The sequence below is a fragment of the Poeciliopsis prolifica genome, unplaced genomic scaffold (genome assembly GCF_027474105.1).
Source record: "Poeciliopsis prolifica strain line A6 unplaced genomic scaffold, Auburn_PproV2 SCAFFOLD042, whole genome shotgun sequence".
Lineage (NCBI taxonomy): Eukaryota > Metazoa > Chordata > Actinopteri > Cyprinodontiformes > Poeciliidae > Poeciliopsis > Poeciliopsis prolifica.
The window spans coordinates 113274-128365 of NW_026562417.1; the positions used below are offsets into that span (position 1 = coordinate 113274).

General features: G+C 42.9%; 3 protein-coding genes across 4 annotated transcripts; all 3 read right to left on the reverse strand.

Moving 5' to 3' along the window:
* Nucleotides 1–565: 565 nt before the first annotated feature.
* On the reverse strand, nt 566–6162 carry tmem209 (transmembrane protein 209). 2 transcript variants are annotated; one of them, XM_055055702.1, is made up of 15 exons: nt 6101–6162; nt 5621–5779; nt 5477–5535; nt 5148–5279; nt 4788–5017; nt 4503–4707; nt 4195–4370; nt 3614–3685; nt 2781–2877; nt 2573–2698; nt 2377–2474; nt 2053–2167; nt 1849–1946; nt 1452–1525; nt 566–1322 (listed from the first exon to the last, which is right to left on the reverse strand). In XM_055055702.1, exons 2-15 carry the CDS (start codon nt 5758–5760, stop codon nt 1268–1270), a joined length of 1677 nt encoding a protein of 558 aa, XP_054911677.1. In that variant the 5' UTR covers nt 5761–5779; nt 6101–6162; the 3' UTR covers nt 566–1267. The 2 variants fall into 2 exon arrangements, with proteins under 2 accessions (XP_054911677.1, XP_054911676.1); XM_055055701.1 differs by having other exon boundaries at nt 5906–6145.
* A 361-nt stretch (nt 6163–6523) lies between these two features.
* On the reverse strand, nt 6524–13288 carry prdm4 (PR domain containing 4). The gene is made up of 11 exons (XM_055055782.1): nt 12631–13288; nt 12389–12504; nt 11572–11760; nt 10684–11481; nt 10291–10440; nt 9687–9805; nt 9512–9597; nt 9299–9426; nt 8185–8739; nt 7477–7645; nt 6524–7384 (listed from the first exon to the last, which is right to left on the reverse strand). The coding sequence occupies exons 2-11, from the start codon at nt 12501–12503 to the stop codon at nt 7024–7026; spliced, it is 2670 nt and encodes an 889-aa protein (XP_054911757.1). The 5' UTR covers nt 12504; nt 12631–13288; the 3' UTR covers nt 6524–7023.
* Nucleotides 13289–13691: 403 nt separating this feature from the next.
* On the reverse strand, nt 13692–14987 carry LOC129376184 (CD209 antigen-like protein C). Its single transcript, XM_055055708.1, has 2 exons — nt 14909–14987; nt 13692–14556 (listed from the first exon to the last, which is right to left on the reverse strand). Exons 1-2 carry the CDS (start codon nt 14950–14952, stop codon nt 13713–13715), a joined length of 888 nt encoding a protein of 295 aa, XP_054911683.1. The 5' UTR covers nt 14953–14987; the 3' UTR covers nt 13692–13712.
* Nucleotides 14988–15092: the final 105 nt, after the last annotated feature.

Consider the following 15092-nt stretch of genomic DNA (forward strand, 5'->3'; position numbering starts at 1 on the left):
ACCCAAATGCATTGTGGGACTTGAAGTTTCACTGCCGTACTCCTTTTCACTACCCAACTGTTCGTATTTTGTGACAGTTTTGACCTCTTGTCTGAACATTTCCAAAACATTTCAAAACATACCAAGCAAATGTTACCCAACCACAAATTTATGAAACAATCAAGAACGCATTTCTGATCGAGACTTTGCCTACATTTCCCAACAGGAATAGCAACGTGACACTGCACTTCGTATTAGAACCTCTCAAAAAACACTAAACATTACTGCTGGCTAGATAATGCGTTTAAAAAAAATCTTCCATACAATGTTCTCCATAAGACACAATAAACTCACACGTTCTCATTAAATAAAAATAATTACATTTCACAAATTAATGTGATCAACCCACTGAATTGCTCTGCTGTGTTTTCCCAGCCAGATTAAGTCAGTTACTAGATGGCACAGCATCGCAGAGCATCTGTGACGGCGCATCATTACAAAACGAGTACAGCGGTAAGGTCAAACCGGAAAACAGAGCTACACTGCCACCGTGCGGATTAGTTTGGCATTGAAACAAACGACAGGGCAGAGAAAACCTTTTATTGCAGCCAGTCAACACGTCTTTTGGGAACTTTGCGCCAAAGACTTCGAACAGCACCGAATGATGAGGAAGCTGAAACAAATTGATAACTTTTTATTATTTAAAATTACGTCAAAAGGTCACTTATCAGTTCTCTAAAGCGCAACTTGTGTGTGGAGCATTACAGCCTTTAAATATCATAGTCAACATATGATTTACAGTGCATTTTAAGTTTTCTGCTGTTGCACTGCTGCATCTACTCCAAATTCATGCTTTCATGTTGATTCAGCAGTATTCCCTTACACTGCAAGGCATTTATTTTTCCTAAACAATGAGCAAACCAATGACTTTTTTTTCCCCAAGTTGCTTAAAAGAAATAAAAATATTTACATTCAGGTTAAGTGGGTCTGAGCCCTTTTTGCTATCATTCTGATAAACTTGAGGTATATAATTTACAAGGCTGCCATGCTGTTAAATGACAATCGGGAAGAAAAACAAAAATCAATAGATGCAACAGAAATGGTCAATGACAATACAGCATCTTTCTTTCCAGAAGTGGAAGTGTCCATTATTGTTCATGCATTTCTCTTTTCAAAGCAAAACAACTGCTTAGGGCATGACCCTGAAAGAGTTCGGAAGCTGATCCTTGCAGCCTGGAAGAAAATAAGATGCCTCTTTTTTTTTTTTTTGCTTTTAAAACACGATGCATCAGTTCTCAAATATCCAGAGAATGTTCACTCCAGAGAGGCCCAGATTCACCCTCCTAGAAAAAAAAAATCAACGTGAATACAGTCAAAATTATCCAAAACATAGGACCAGTAGCGTTTTGAATACAACATCCAATAATTAACCACGTCCACAATACGTGATAAATGCGTCAAAAAGAGCTTACCCCAGCATCCCTGATTCCTTGGTCTTGATGACATAGAGGAACATGAGGATCGTGTGGAATAGGTTGTTCCTTCCCTGTGACAGAAATCAAGATGGGTTTCATCTCACTGCAATCCAGTGTTCTTAGCAACAAAAGATGTGTCGAGTCAGAAAAATATATAATATGCTTTAAAGAAAAATACTCATTGAAATAGTTTTGCCGCACTTCGCCACACACATCAATTTACTTCATTTGAGATTTTATGCAATGGACCATAAAAGGTAATAATTCCAAGCGGTGTTGAATTAAACTGAAATACTTGCAAAACACCATTTGTCACAGAAAACAATTACAAAATAAAAGTAAGCATAATAAACATTTAGCATTTATGAAAAAAAAATGGCTTGTTTTCAGTCACCTTAGGAAGACTATAGATGTGTCCTTGGTATATAAGTTGGTAGTGAGGGGGCGTGGTGCTGCTTTGGTGGACGCAAAAGAGGTTCTCTTTGGTAACATCTACAAGAGTTAAAAACACAGACAACAGCATCAAAACAAAGAAAGCAGGGAAGTTTGATTGTTTTTATAGTTTCGTTTCGCTCCCAGTTAACAGAGCAGCTCTCACCAGGTTTGTCCGGAGTGTGGCTGAAGTGCTGGGAAGTGAAAGTCTTCCCATCTGGGTACTTTGGATGTGGGGGCAGCCTGGAGTCCAAATATGTGCAAAACACATGCATGAGGATCTGAGATGAAGAAAAAAAAAAAAAAGAAGAAACACAAAGAGTCTTTACAGACACACACACACATTAAGAGAGTGCCAGTTTAACATCAAGAACGGTGAGGGGCCCCAAAAATACCAGAGTTCTAAACACCCACTAAAATAACAAACAAAACAAAAAAAATCTGCACAATCGTGACAGTTCATTCGTGTTTGTTTTTGATGCAGACTCACGGCGCAGTCAGTCGGGAGATCCGTGTCCCACTTCCTGTTCTTCAGATCGCCGCCACCGTTCCAGCGAAAGGAGCTCATGCAGCCACTGTGAGACAGCTCTGAAATAATAAAAACGTATACACACTGATGTGTTTTTGTCTTTGTAATACAGCAATTTATAAAAAAAAAAAGACACAGGTCGGACGGCTGAACCAACCTCTTACGCGATCCACTAGATATTCCTGGTTGGGAGTGATGTCCAGGTACTGGACAATAGAGGTCAGCGTGGGGATTAAGGAAGCTTTCATCACTGCTGCCTGTCTCAGGCTGCTAATGCTGGCCTCTAGTGGAGGAAAGCGGGAAAGCTGATAGCACGTTTGTTGCAGTAATTCCAACAGTTATTAAGCATTTCTAGCTGGTCTAACCTCCTATCTGGAGCTCCGGACAGCCCATCCTCCTCAGCTGGCTGTTGACAGAGTCGATTTCTTTGACCAGGGGGACCAAGATGGTGTCGCTAATCCACTGCGGACACAAATGTTATTTTGTCGGAGTTGATGCTTTTCACAGCTAAGCGCTCCAGACTTTATGGAGGACGTAACAGGCTTTCTGCAGGTTTCAGCAACTCAAATTTAACATTATTATGAGTAGACGTTAAGGCAGGGGTGTCAAACTCCGGTCCTCAAGGGCCAATGTCCTGCAACTTTTAGATGTGCCTCTGCTGCACCACACCTGAATAGAATAATTAGGTCATTAGCAAAGGCTCTGGAGAATGATCTACACAAGGAGGAGGATAATTATGCCATTTCATTCCAGCCTTTTGTACTTGTGGCATATCTAAAAACTGCAGGACAGCAGCTCTTGAGGACTGGAGCTTGACACCTGTACGTTAAGGCCTACACCCCCACAGAAATGTACGAACTTCGTCCAGCCAACTGGCTATTAATGTGCACTTAACCGTGACAGACACAAACAAGTTAGCCAGCAAGAGTGTGTTAGCAGCTAATTAGCGGTACCCTCAAAAGTTCCGACTCAGAATCAATTAAGATGTCTGAGTGCGACTCAAATTTTTGCCTGACAGAAAAGCCCCGCCAGAAAAAGCAACAACATAGAATATATGAAATTTAATAGTTTCGCTAAGACAATACTTAAGACCTGGGAATGACGTATTAAAGGTCAACCTACTTTTTAAATGACTTTAAGGAAATTTTAAGGATGCGCAGACACCCTGGATGTCCAGTGAAAAAACATCAGGACTCACATTTCTCAGCTTGGCTGTCCAGCTGTCGACGTGATCCGCTGCGGCTCTGCTGGTGGTGATTCTGGCCCACACCTAAACAGACAGATATCTATTTTCATGACCGTTTTTAAAAAATCTAAATCTGCATCTTTATTTAGCCAAAGTTTAATCTGGTTCCCCTGAAAGAAATCCAATTCGACAAACATACATCTTGTTGGTAAATTATGTCCACCTGTGTTTTCATTTGATCTCAGTACAATCACAGATTTTCACTACAATAGCAAACAAAGGTGGAGGAATTATAGTGATGTGGGGACCTAGTCAAAGCCTGAATCTAAATCCAATTAGGAATGTGGCATAACTTAAAAATAGATGTTCAAAAATGTTTTTTTTTCCCCATCAATCTAACAGTCTGGAGTCGTTTGCAAATAACAGGGAAGCATTTTCATCTCTGTGTACAAAAGTTAATATTGAGATACTACAAAATATTGATTCTGCGCTGTCTGAATGCAAATTGCACATAGGAAGTCGTTTTGTTTTCTTAACTAAACAGGTGTTTTCTGAGGACAACTGCAAAACAGTATAAAATTAACAAAATAGACCTCTTCTGCAGCGTGCTTAGAACCCAGGTCCGTCTCGTCCTTGTGCGCCGACGGCGCCTGAGAGCGGCACGCCGGCTGGTAGAGGAACTTCCTCAAGCTCTGGGCGTAATCTCCCACGGAGCGATTGTAGTTCCAGAAAGTAGGGCTGTGGCTTGGAGACACGGACTCTGGACTGCCTGCAGATGGAATGAAGCGGCCGAAAACATAAGTTCATAATAGAAAGATTATGAGTACATCGACTGGTACTCTGCAGAAACTTCAGTTCCTGTATAAAAGGAACTGGTTTCAGCTGAAGAACTCCTTCCCACCGAGCTGACTGCGGTGACTTTTTTCCTCCTCGGAACGCAGGAACCGCTCCAGACTCTTCAGATCCTCCATGCAGTCTTCCTTGCTTCCTGGAGAGTTAAACACCGAAGGAGATGTGCGATACCGAGCTCTCAAGCCAGAGCCTTCTGCTGACCCAATGCTGTTCTGATAGGGAGAAGAGCCTGAAGACTGGCTGTAGTTCAGCACCTAGGAATCAGACGACGCACAATATGTTACACTAATTTCGATGCATTCTGTTTTTTCTGTGCTTCTGAAATAACATGCACCTTTCCAAAGGCCACTGAGGGCGTAAAAGGTCCTCCTGCGCTGCTTGGTGGGGATGGGCTGCCCAGAGGGGGGCTATAACCCGGTGTACAGCTGGGGGAGAACTTGGGGCTGCTGGAGGCAGGGCGAGAGGGACTGAAGCTCAGCACACTCTGGCCCTGGAGCGGAGAGGACTGGGTGGGAGCTGGAGTCTCTTTCTTCTCTGGCTTTTGCGGAGGAGAGGGCTGGATGTCTGCAAGGAAAGTGACAAAAAAAAATCACTTCAATATTCCGATAAAGCTATTAAGACAGCTTAAAAACAACGATCAGGCAGAGAGCAAACCAAAATCTGAAATTCTGTGCAGACGTCAAGAGAAACGTACTTGTGTTCCTCAGACCCAGAAGGTGATGCTGCTGAGGGGTAACAGCAATGGTGGATGGAGACATTGTGTACTTGAAATACTTCCAGAAGTCGAAAAGAGCATTTAGACTGAAAAGAGAGGCGAGGACCAGTTCTGCAAGAGAATGAAGTAAAAAAAAAAAAAAAAACACAATAAGAACTTAGATGCAAGGATTTAATTTTAGGGATTTATTTTAAGCATCTCTGGAGTTAGAGGCCTAATTTAAGAAACTCATGTAGACGATGGGTAAGCACAACTCTTATTTTGTAAGAAAAAACAAAAAACAAAAAATCAATGTCGTGGAATCTCACCGATGTACCAGATTGGCCAGTAGGTGATGTTGTAGTACCTGCTCAGCAGCTTCCCTGACCTACAGTGAAGTAGCAAAGAAACAGCCATAAAGACTGTGAGCTACAGAAAACGCTACATATTGCTTCACAGCTACGACTTCTTACATTTCGGTGTAGAGCATGCCAGCCAGAGAGACGTTGAGCACAGCCCAGGCGAGAACGATCTGCCGAGCCTGCTCCTCCCTCCTCATCCTCAGCGCTTTGTCTATCATGCTGGGCATCCCTTCCTTCGGTGGGGTCAGCATGGCAGTCACTCAGACCAGGCTGAAAAAAGTAAAAAGAAAAAACAATATTGAGTAAAGAAGTCAAACATGAACTTCGCGCAGCAGTACGCGGACTTTAAAACTTGTTTAGCGAAAGAAATTAGAGTAGTTTGACTTGAAACAGTACCGTGAAACATGGATGCCAGCAGAGCTGTTAGCTGAACGGTTAGCTAACAATCAAAACAACGGTAGCAGTGCACCCGAAGTTTGGCTTTACTTTAAAACTCCGTATTATTTAAAAGTAACAGCGGTTTTAAAAAGCACAAAAATAATTTAAAAAAAAGAAAAATCGAAGATGAAATAAATAAAACAAACCACATACCACGCTGAAATGAATGAAAGCAGCGGCGCTGAATACTTTTGTATTTCTAAACGGAAGTCTCACGAGCATTTCCGGTGCAGAGTTTTCACAGTAAGGGCTTGTAGTAGAACTACTTCAAATTACTTGAATGTTTTTTAAAAAGAGAATATGGTATTATTACTGATACTTGAAATATTGTAATAAATTATGTATTTAAATAGAGTGTTTTTACAGGTCTGTCAGTTTACGTGCGGTAATAGCGTTAAATATTGAAGTTAAATTAGCGCAAAATATTACAAAAGCTAACCTGAGAAAAGTTAGCTCACACAGATTGGAGGTCATATTTTCAAATATCTACTTAGGTCAACAAAAAAAATGCTTTTAAAATTAAGAACAGACAACTGTAATAAGTGTAAATATTGAGCAGAAAAGTCAGTTTTATGATCAAATTAACTGGTGTGATTTATTGTCAGTTTGGTATTTAGTTATTTGTGGCATGTGCTTGTTGTCCAGTGTCATTTATTGCAAATCCATCAACCAAGCAATCAATAAAAGGCGACTTTATCTGCATTCTTGCAAGCACAAGCCAAATGACAGACTTAATACAAAACAGTTCACGTAACAAGGACACGCAAGAATTTAAATCAAGTAAAAAATGGCTATTCCTTCAAATCCAATAAGATAACATGACAGGATATCATAACAAAAAAAACCTAATTGGAAAAATAGATTATAGACAACAAGTTGGGCATAGAAAACATAATTTTACAGATATAACAAATACTGTAGCAGCATTGATATGACAAAAGAAAGTTAAAAGAATTTTTATGTCATGATATAAAATATGGCATCGATTTGACAGATTGTTTTAAAAGTATGCGGTGAATCAGAAATAGTATTGCAAATACTATAAATAAATAAAATCATCTCAAGAGGCACTGTCTTCAATGAGGAGGGGACAGGGACTTTTCAGAGTTATAACCTCCAACATCTAAACCATAATCCTCGTCATTCAGTTCGTCTCCGCCTCTTCTCCCTCTGCCGTCCTCTTCCTCGTCGTCCTCCTCATCCTCTTCTTCTTCCTCCTCTTCCTTGAAAACGTTCTGCTCCTTTCGAGTCGTTCTGTCTCTCTTGGGCCCTTTGCAGATCTTGAGGTGACGTGTGAGGTGGTATTTCGTAAGGAAAGCTTTGTGGCACTTCTCGCAGACAAAGTCTCTCTTGCCCTCGTGAGAGTTCATGTGTTTTTTCAGGTGGTTGGTTTTCAGGAAGTGCTTGTTGCACTTTGTGCACTGAATCTGGCGCTCGCTGTCAAAACATAGGGATATATTTATATATCAGGTATTCAATATAAAGAAAAAGCAAAACATGAAAACAACATTGAAGAAAACAACATGTACTTTGTGTGAGAGAACATGTGTTGTCTCAGATCTTGTTTCCTGATGAACGACTTGTCGCAAAGGTCACACTTGAGCTTCTCTGCGCCGGTGTGGATGAGCATGTGGGAAGCCACGTGAGATTTCTGAGTGAACGACTTCCCGCAAACTGTGCATTTGTAGTTCTTCTGACCTGTCCAAACAGAAAAAGGTAGGCGACGCAGTCAGGATTGCACTTATTACCGATGCTTCACTGAAGGATAACGCAATTGTAACATCCTTTCCTTACCCTAAACGAAGGCTAGTATCAGAAGTGAGCCAGTGACGAAAACAAACGTCATCCAGCCAACAGGCAATAAATTTGCACTTTCACATAGAGGCAGAAAAACTTGCCAGCCAGCAAGGGATATGTTAGCAGGTAGTTAGCGGTAGCCTCAACTGCCTCCAGAAGGTAAAGATGATATCTGTGCGTGGCTCAAACCTTTTTTTTTTTTTTTTGCTAGATAAAACAGTCTTGCAAAAAAAGAAACAACGCACATACGAGACAAAACATCAGACCTGTTATTAATGTAGTAATGCCAAATTAATAAAAAAAGAAATTGAAGACATTTAAGACCATAATTTTGGATCTTTGAATTTAACACTTTTTAAGGATGTGAAGACACACGGTGTGAGGAAAGAAAAATTCAGTGAAACTGGGTAACTCAAAGCTCGACAAAATCCTTACAGTACCTGTGTGAATCTTGAGGTGCATCCTGAGGTTGCTGGGATCGCTGAACGCCTTGCTGCAGTACTCGCACTTGTGAGGCTTCATCCCTACGTGCCCCATGAAGTGCACGTTCAGCTTCGTGGAAGTGATGAAAGCCCGAGAGCACATGCTGCATTTGAACTTCTTCTCCCGCACGCTGCCCTGGCCTCTCGCCCTGCAGGTAACGCCGCTGGAGTTCCTGTTAGCGCTGCGGCTATTGCCGTTTGCTTGTGTCGCAGCGGGGTTGCTACAAGGCCAGGGAGAAGACGAAGCGCTGGAGCTGCCGTTGAGAAGCTTTTCCTCGGGTGGAACGTGTTGCGGCTGCTGTGACTGCAGCTCTTGTTGCTGCTGAGGCGGTGCCGGCTGTTGCTGCTGCTGCTGCGTCTGGCCGTGGTCCTGCAGCGATGGGCTGTGGCTGTGCGCAGGCTGGTTATGGCTGTGGTTGCTGGTATGGCTGTTGAGGTGGGACTTGAGCTCGGAGAACGACAAGCACTCTTTGCCACACTGGCAAATCTGCCCGTCGGGGACCTGAGGAACACCTGGAAGGATAAAAACGCTCATCAAGTTCCCAGTCCGTTGCGTTCATTTGAAAGAAAAAATAAAAAAATAGAAAACCTAAAGTTGTCATATTTGCACAAATATGAATAATTTTGGTAATTCTAACCGACCTAAAACAAGAGACGTTTCGTCTGATTTAAATTCACAGTGAGAAAAATACGTGGTCTTGTGAAAATATGGTTTCAACTGGAAATAACTTTTTTTAAAATACAGCCTTTTCAGCAAGCGTTAGATTACACTTCATTACAAAACGATGGAGTCTGAATTTGAAGTGCTTTCAAGGACTTTATACAGAAGTCAAGCTCTTTTCAAGCCTTAAACACACCCAACTGAAGTTCGATCAAGTTCAAGGATTTCAAGTATATAAACCCTGAACCTGAGAAAAAAGATGGACACAAGTAACAAAATAAAGAATGACAAGTGTCATAATAATTCTTTTTCTGAAATCAAATCCCACGCTTTCCCAGATAGTGATAAAACCCTGTAATAAATCCCTGCTGACTCGGCCAATCATAACCACATGCAGCGGCGTCTCCTCACCCATCAGCCTGCAGTAGTCTCGGCTGTAGTAGAAGAGCAGCTCCTGGTCGGGGTGAATCTCTGTGGTCGTGCAGAAGAACAGCTTCCCGTTGGCGGGGTACGCCACTAGATTTTGCTCTTCATGGGTCCTGAAACACCAAAACGTTGCATTTCGTTTGTAATGGCAGCATTGTCTTTTCCGCCTCCTGCGCGTGCGAGTGATCAGGCATCTACCTCGCCTTGCGCACAAACATCATCCAGTTGCACTCGTTCTCGTCGGTCGTCACGATGTAGAACTCCAGCACGTTGTTGTGGTACATCTACGGCGGCGGACATGCATTTCCATTTGTTATTTTTGACGTAAAAAGTGCTACTGCTCGTGGATTTAGACAGTTGCGTGTCAACAGACCTTCCAGATCTGAGGCGTGTCCTTTTCTGGCCAATCGGAGAGATCCACGTTGCTGCAGTGCTGCCCCACCATTGGCCCGAAGCAGGTCCTCGGAGGAATTACGTCCCGTGCAAACACTCCTGTACACATGTTGGGGAAACATTTGATAATATAAAAATAAATTGCTAAAACCTACAACAGGGCTGGGTGATAAGTCAATTTTATTGATTAATCCAATTTTTGGTTTTGAAGATTGAATTTTTGGAAAATCCAGATCTCTTTTTTTTTACATCAATGCACCGCTTGCATTGATGACCTTTATAATTCTAGAAGATTTTGCTCATTAAAATGACTTTATCTTGTTCATTTCAATAATTTCTTCTGGCAAAAACACACTTTCTGCTAATATCACGGATTATCTTTATGATTAATCCAAAAAATTGAACTGAACAGTTTGTCACGTAACTCACAGAAATTATCATTTGAAATAAAAGCCACTTTTTGAAAGTATTTTTTGTCACTTGGAATTTCTTTTTAAAACATTTATTGAAATTATAACATTTATAAAAATTATATTTTTAAGCCATATCGCCCAGCCACAGCGAAGGGGTGTTTGATCTCTCACCAAGCGGTTCATCGGTTACAGAGATACGAAGGCAGAGCGGACGAGGCAAAGAGAGGCGAGCCCGGCTTTGGATCGGCGCGTCGGGGATGAAGGTGACCGGACCGTGCTCCGGACAGTCGGAGGGGTATGAGCGCTCACACAGTGTGCACCCTGACGAGAAATCAACAGAGATCAGCAGATGTCAGAGTCAAGACTGTACCTTCGAATGTTTCAGATTGTTAATTTCAGGATTCGTACACTTTATCCCACAGTAAAATTCAAGCATTTTTAAAGTCAGTTTTGTAACCTTTTCTGCGTCACACTTAAAATACAACAAAGAGAAAATGTTATGTTTTGAAATGTCTCTCTCACACACCTGACAGGTCCCAGACCGAAGCACTAACTTATACTCACAGATGGAGCAGGGGGCGGCCATGTTCTCCTTGCTGGGAGCCGGATCCTCCAGCTGCAGCGTGGAGTTGACGAGGACCAGGTTGTTCTCGGGGCCGAGGGCCACCTCGGCGGTGATGGAGGACACGTTGACCGCCTCCAGCCCCATCCCCGAGTGTCCGTGGAGAGACACGGGCTCCAGCTGGCCGGGGTTGGACATGGAGCCGGTGAGCACCACGCTCACCACGCTCTGGTTCATCTCTCCGTTCCCATGGAGCTGCTCCCCGAGCCCCCCATTTCCACCACCTCCCCCTGCCCCGCCTCCTCCGCCCCCAGCTCCTCCCGTCCCGGAGCTTCCCACTCTGCCTCCCAGGTGGTCCGTCTCCATCACCACAGGCAGCTCCAGCACAGGGGGCCCGTGGAGAGGGATCACCCCGCCGGAGGAGTCCAGCCCCTCGTGAGGCTGAGGCTGCCGTCCTCCGCCGAGCTGCTGGCCGTCGGACACCGCCACCGCCACCACCCCGTCCATGCTGGCTAGCTCCTCCCCCATTCGGTCAGGAGACAGCGGGCTGTTAACGCGTGACTCCATGGCCAGCCCTGTGGAGTCCAGCTCATGAGGGCCGGCCTGGTGAAGGTCTGCCTGACCGCTGACCTGCCTCGAGTCCAAGGGCACCAGGCCCTGCTCTAGAGGGCCCCCAGGCCCGCTGTAGGGGTCCAGACTGGAGGGGTTGTTGCTGGCCACAGACAGCGTCCCGTCCATGTTAAGGCTGCTGGGATGAATGTACTGAGGAGGTGGACGGTCTGCCAGGTAGGACAAAATACCTTATAAAAAGAAAGAGACAGTAGATATTGGGATGAAATATGAGTTTGGATTTTGTGTCTAATAACAACAGATACAAATCCCAAACCCACCTGGCAGTAGGTGTCGGAAGTAACTGCTCTCCAGGTGGGGATACGGCGGAGGAGGCAGGGAGTAATTCCTCTCAGGCAGGCCGCACATCACCCCTCTGTCGCTGAGAGGACCCATGGGCAGCATCAGGGACAGAGCAGAGGGGAGAGAGCCGAGGGACGGGCCCAGACTGGGGATGGCCACCGGCATGCCTGAGAAAGTCAAACATGCGAACGAACACGGCTCAGACAGAAACAAATTCATAAAATCAAACGACGAGAATGAAGTCGTAAAATTCTAATGCTGCAAAAATAAAGTCATAATGCTACAAAAAGTCATAATATTACCAAGATAAAGTCAAGAATACAAGAATAGTTGTAATACTGCAAGAAGTAGTAATATTTCCAGAGTAAAGTCACAATATTACCAGAATAAAGATGTATTATGGAAATAAAAATGGACACGAGAACAAAGTAATAGTAATACAAGAATAGTCGTAAAGATATAACTAGGTGGAAAGTGAAGTCATATTACGACAATAAAGTCAAATGAATCATCACAATAAAGCAATAACACTACTTTACACTTTATTCAATTTATTATTTTACAAATAAGGAATCACTTAAACTATCAACATATCAGCATCAGATTATTATTAATAACAAGCTGTGACTATATTCTTGTTTTAATACTGCAACTTTATTCTGGGAATTATGCTTGTAGTTATAGTTTTTTTTACACATTCTTTTGGCAATAGTGGCAACATATTGTGTTATAATATTTGTTTATACAGATTTCAGGGTGTCAAACAATCTTTGACCCGATGAACTGGTTCCATACCTGGGGTGGGAATGGGATTGTGCGTGGGAGAAGTGGGCAGACCCAGGTGGCTGGAGCTCACTGAGGGCACACTCAGCTGGTCCATGCCCACAGGACTCAGGTTCATGTCATTCATCCTGAAGATGAGTCAACATCGGAGTCAAGCGAGCCAACTGACCTTCTTTACATACAATAAGTCATCCATTACAGACGTTTCAGTCCACGGTTAGCTGTGTCCAGGTCTATATTTCCTGATAGCTTACCTGAATTCAACAACTGCTGTCCCTTTAAGGATCCAACGCGACTGCTACATGCTTAAATACGAACGTCTCCAGGGAACCACCGCGACAATAAGAGGCGACAATGGAGCTCGCGAGCCGTAAAAAAAAACAACAACAAACAAACAAAACACCAGTTTCTGGTTTTGCTTTCAAGCTAGCGTTAGCCTCGAAAACTTACGTCTTCGCAGCACATAAAAACGGAGCAGGCTGACGAGTTTCCACCGAACAGAAACTCGGCTAAACCTCCACGTGGCTGAAGAAGCGGCATCCTTCCTGAAGCGTTGCTAATTTGTCGAAACAGACCAACATTACAGCACAAAACCTCCACGAACCGGGCCATGACAGCAACTGTGCCTCTATTGCGCATGCGCATTCTACTTTTTTTTCTTTTCTTTTTTTTTCACACGCGCATTTTGACATCGGTTTAGGACAGCCATAGAATGGGGAATAAATAAATGACTAATTGGCATCTTCATCCCCATTTATACTTATTCATGTATATATAAAATGGCTCTCCAGAGTACAGTACTAATAAAACATTTAAACGTACAATTTCTTATACTCATTAACACTTAATTATACCTGGTATCAGTTTGGGTTAGTTTTTTTTTATTACAGGCGTAATTATCATTCTCTAATGCTAATATGCTATTAATGTTTAAAATCAACCACAAATGTTGAAGTAATCTCAAACTGTATGTGGCCTGTTGTTCCACTAGATGGAGCCATTCGGTTTAAATATAGTTAGGATGTTGCACGTTGCAACTCTGACTGCTCAGGAGGTTTGAAAACGTAAACATATCACCAATAAAAATCTGCACAATTGGAGAGAAAGTTTTCACCAGATATTTCTGTTTTTTTATGTTCTGATTTTATGGGGAAAGACCAACTCAAAGTGGTAGCTTTGCACATTAGAGACGGAAACTGACACAGAGGTGTCTCAGATTGGTGGGGGAGTCTCTGTCAACGATGGTTTAAGGTTTGCCACACACTGTGAATGATCAACAAAAATCTGGACTTTGATTTTCTTTGACAAAACAGTCTTTTTCAAATTCTTAAAGTTTTTATTCCAGGATTGACATGTTCCTAATACCATCTTTCTGATTTGACTGTGTTCTTCCACGTCTCTGTTTTAGAACAGGACGACTTCTATCCAAGGGCAAAATCAGGACATCAGTCTCACAGATGTAGTGACGTCTCCCAATACAAGTAATGTCATCCCAGCTGTTCATCCAGCCCTTTTGTCCGACCACAATATTCGGTAGGATGGACACGCAGTCCTGACCGATCCGATCAGTGTCCCAGACAGTTATCTTGTTGTTGGGCTCACCAGGTATCCAGTATCTGGCATCATATTCGAGTTTCTTTCCATTGACCCAGAAGAACTCTCCCTCCCTCCCCATGTCCTGCAGCCCGATCCACGCTGAGTGGAACGTACCGTTGGGACTGGCGCTTTTAACCTGGAAAGTCATGTTCGTCAAGAACGCCTGGTCTTTTTCGTTCTGGACGACAGCAAGGTCCCCCTTGTAGTCGAGGCACTCCCTGCGAGCATCTTCCCAAGTCTTCTCCATGTTGGACAGGTAGAAGCACCGGGAAGCGTACTCCGTCCACCCCGGCAGGCAGCGGGAGCACTCCAGTGTGGTCTGGTCACAAAGACCCCAGATGTAGTTGAGCCGCTTGGAGTTCAGGAGTTTATGTATTTTCTCATGGCTGTACACTGAATGCTGCAGCTGCTCCAGATTCGTCGTCATGTGTTTATTGTTGACAAACTCCCGAATGAAGACTGACATCAGAGAGGCAAGGAACACGCTCAAAATTCCGATTACAATAAGATAATAGTTGGGTTTCTTTCGTTTTTCCGGTTGCTCAGGTTCATCGACTGGTCCTGATGGTGAGTAGGAAGCAGCCCTGACAACAAACAATGAAAAAGGGAATCAAGTTCATCATGATGTAGTTGAACTACCTAAAGTTGCAGCGTCCTTAAATTTTTTCCACATTTTGCCACAAAATGACAATGTGACATATATCACCACAAATCTCTTCATAAAGTGGAGAGGAAGGGAAAAAAAACTGATCTAAATTGTGCAAATAAAAAGTAGCTGTTAAATTTACAATCTCAGATCTCTGAAATAATTCTGCAACCCAGACTTTTTTATATACAGTTACATTTTGCATCTTAACCAGCTATATTGTTTTATATATTGATATAAATCAATATATCTGCAGTTCCTTCATCAATATCCTGTAATTTCATCCTTACCTAGGAAGTGTTGCATCATTTTGTAAATTTGTGAACAATGTCATGACTGGTCAGTTGACTTTGGCAACATACGTTTCTCTGGGTGATTTTAAAAGGATAAAAATTTGCATGTTTTAAATGAAAACAAAGGAGTATGGTTTCCATGGCAGTCTCGCTTTGCCAGTTCTACAAATCCTGCTGCTGA

Coding starts and splice junctions, on each gene's coding strand:
- tmem209 (XM_055055702.1), bottom strand. CDS start 5,760: ATGCTGACCCCACCGAAGGAAGGGATGCCCAGCATGATAGACAAAGCG. Junction 3,686..4,194: donor CTAAGCACGCTGCAGAAGAG/GTCTATTTTGTT, acceptor CTGTCTGTTTAG/GTGTGGGCCAGAATCACCAC. Junction 1,323..1,451: donor AAGGAATCAGGGATGCTGGG/GTAAGCTCTTTT, acceptor TTTTTTTTCTAG/GAGGGTGAATCTGGGCCTCT.
- prdm4 (XM_055055782.1), bottom strand. CDS start 12,503: ATGAATGACATGAACCTGAGTCCTGTGGGCATGGACCAGCTGAGTGTG. Junction 11,482..11,571: donor CTTCCGACACCTACTGCCAG/GTGGGTTTGGGA, acceptor TCTTTTTATAAG/GTATTTTGTCCTACCTGGCA. Junction 8,740..9,298: donor AGACTACTGCAGGCTGATGG/GTGAGGAGACGC, acceptor TTATCCTTCCAG/GTGTTCCTCAGGTCCCCGAC.
- LOC129376184 (XM_055055708.1), bottom strand. CDS start 14,952: ATGACATTGTTCACAAATTTACAAAATGATGCAACACTTCCTAG. Junction 14,557..14,908: donor AATGATGCAACACTTCCTAG/GTAAGGATGAAA, acceptor GTTTGTTGTCAG/GGCTGCTTCCTACTCACCAT.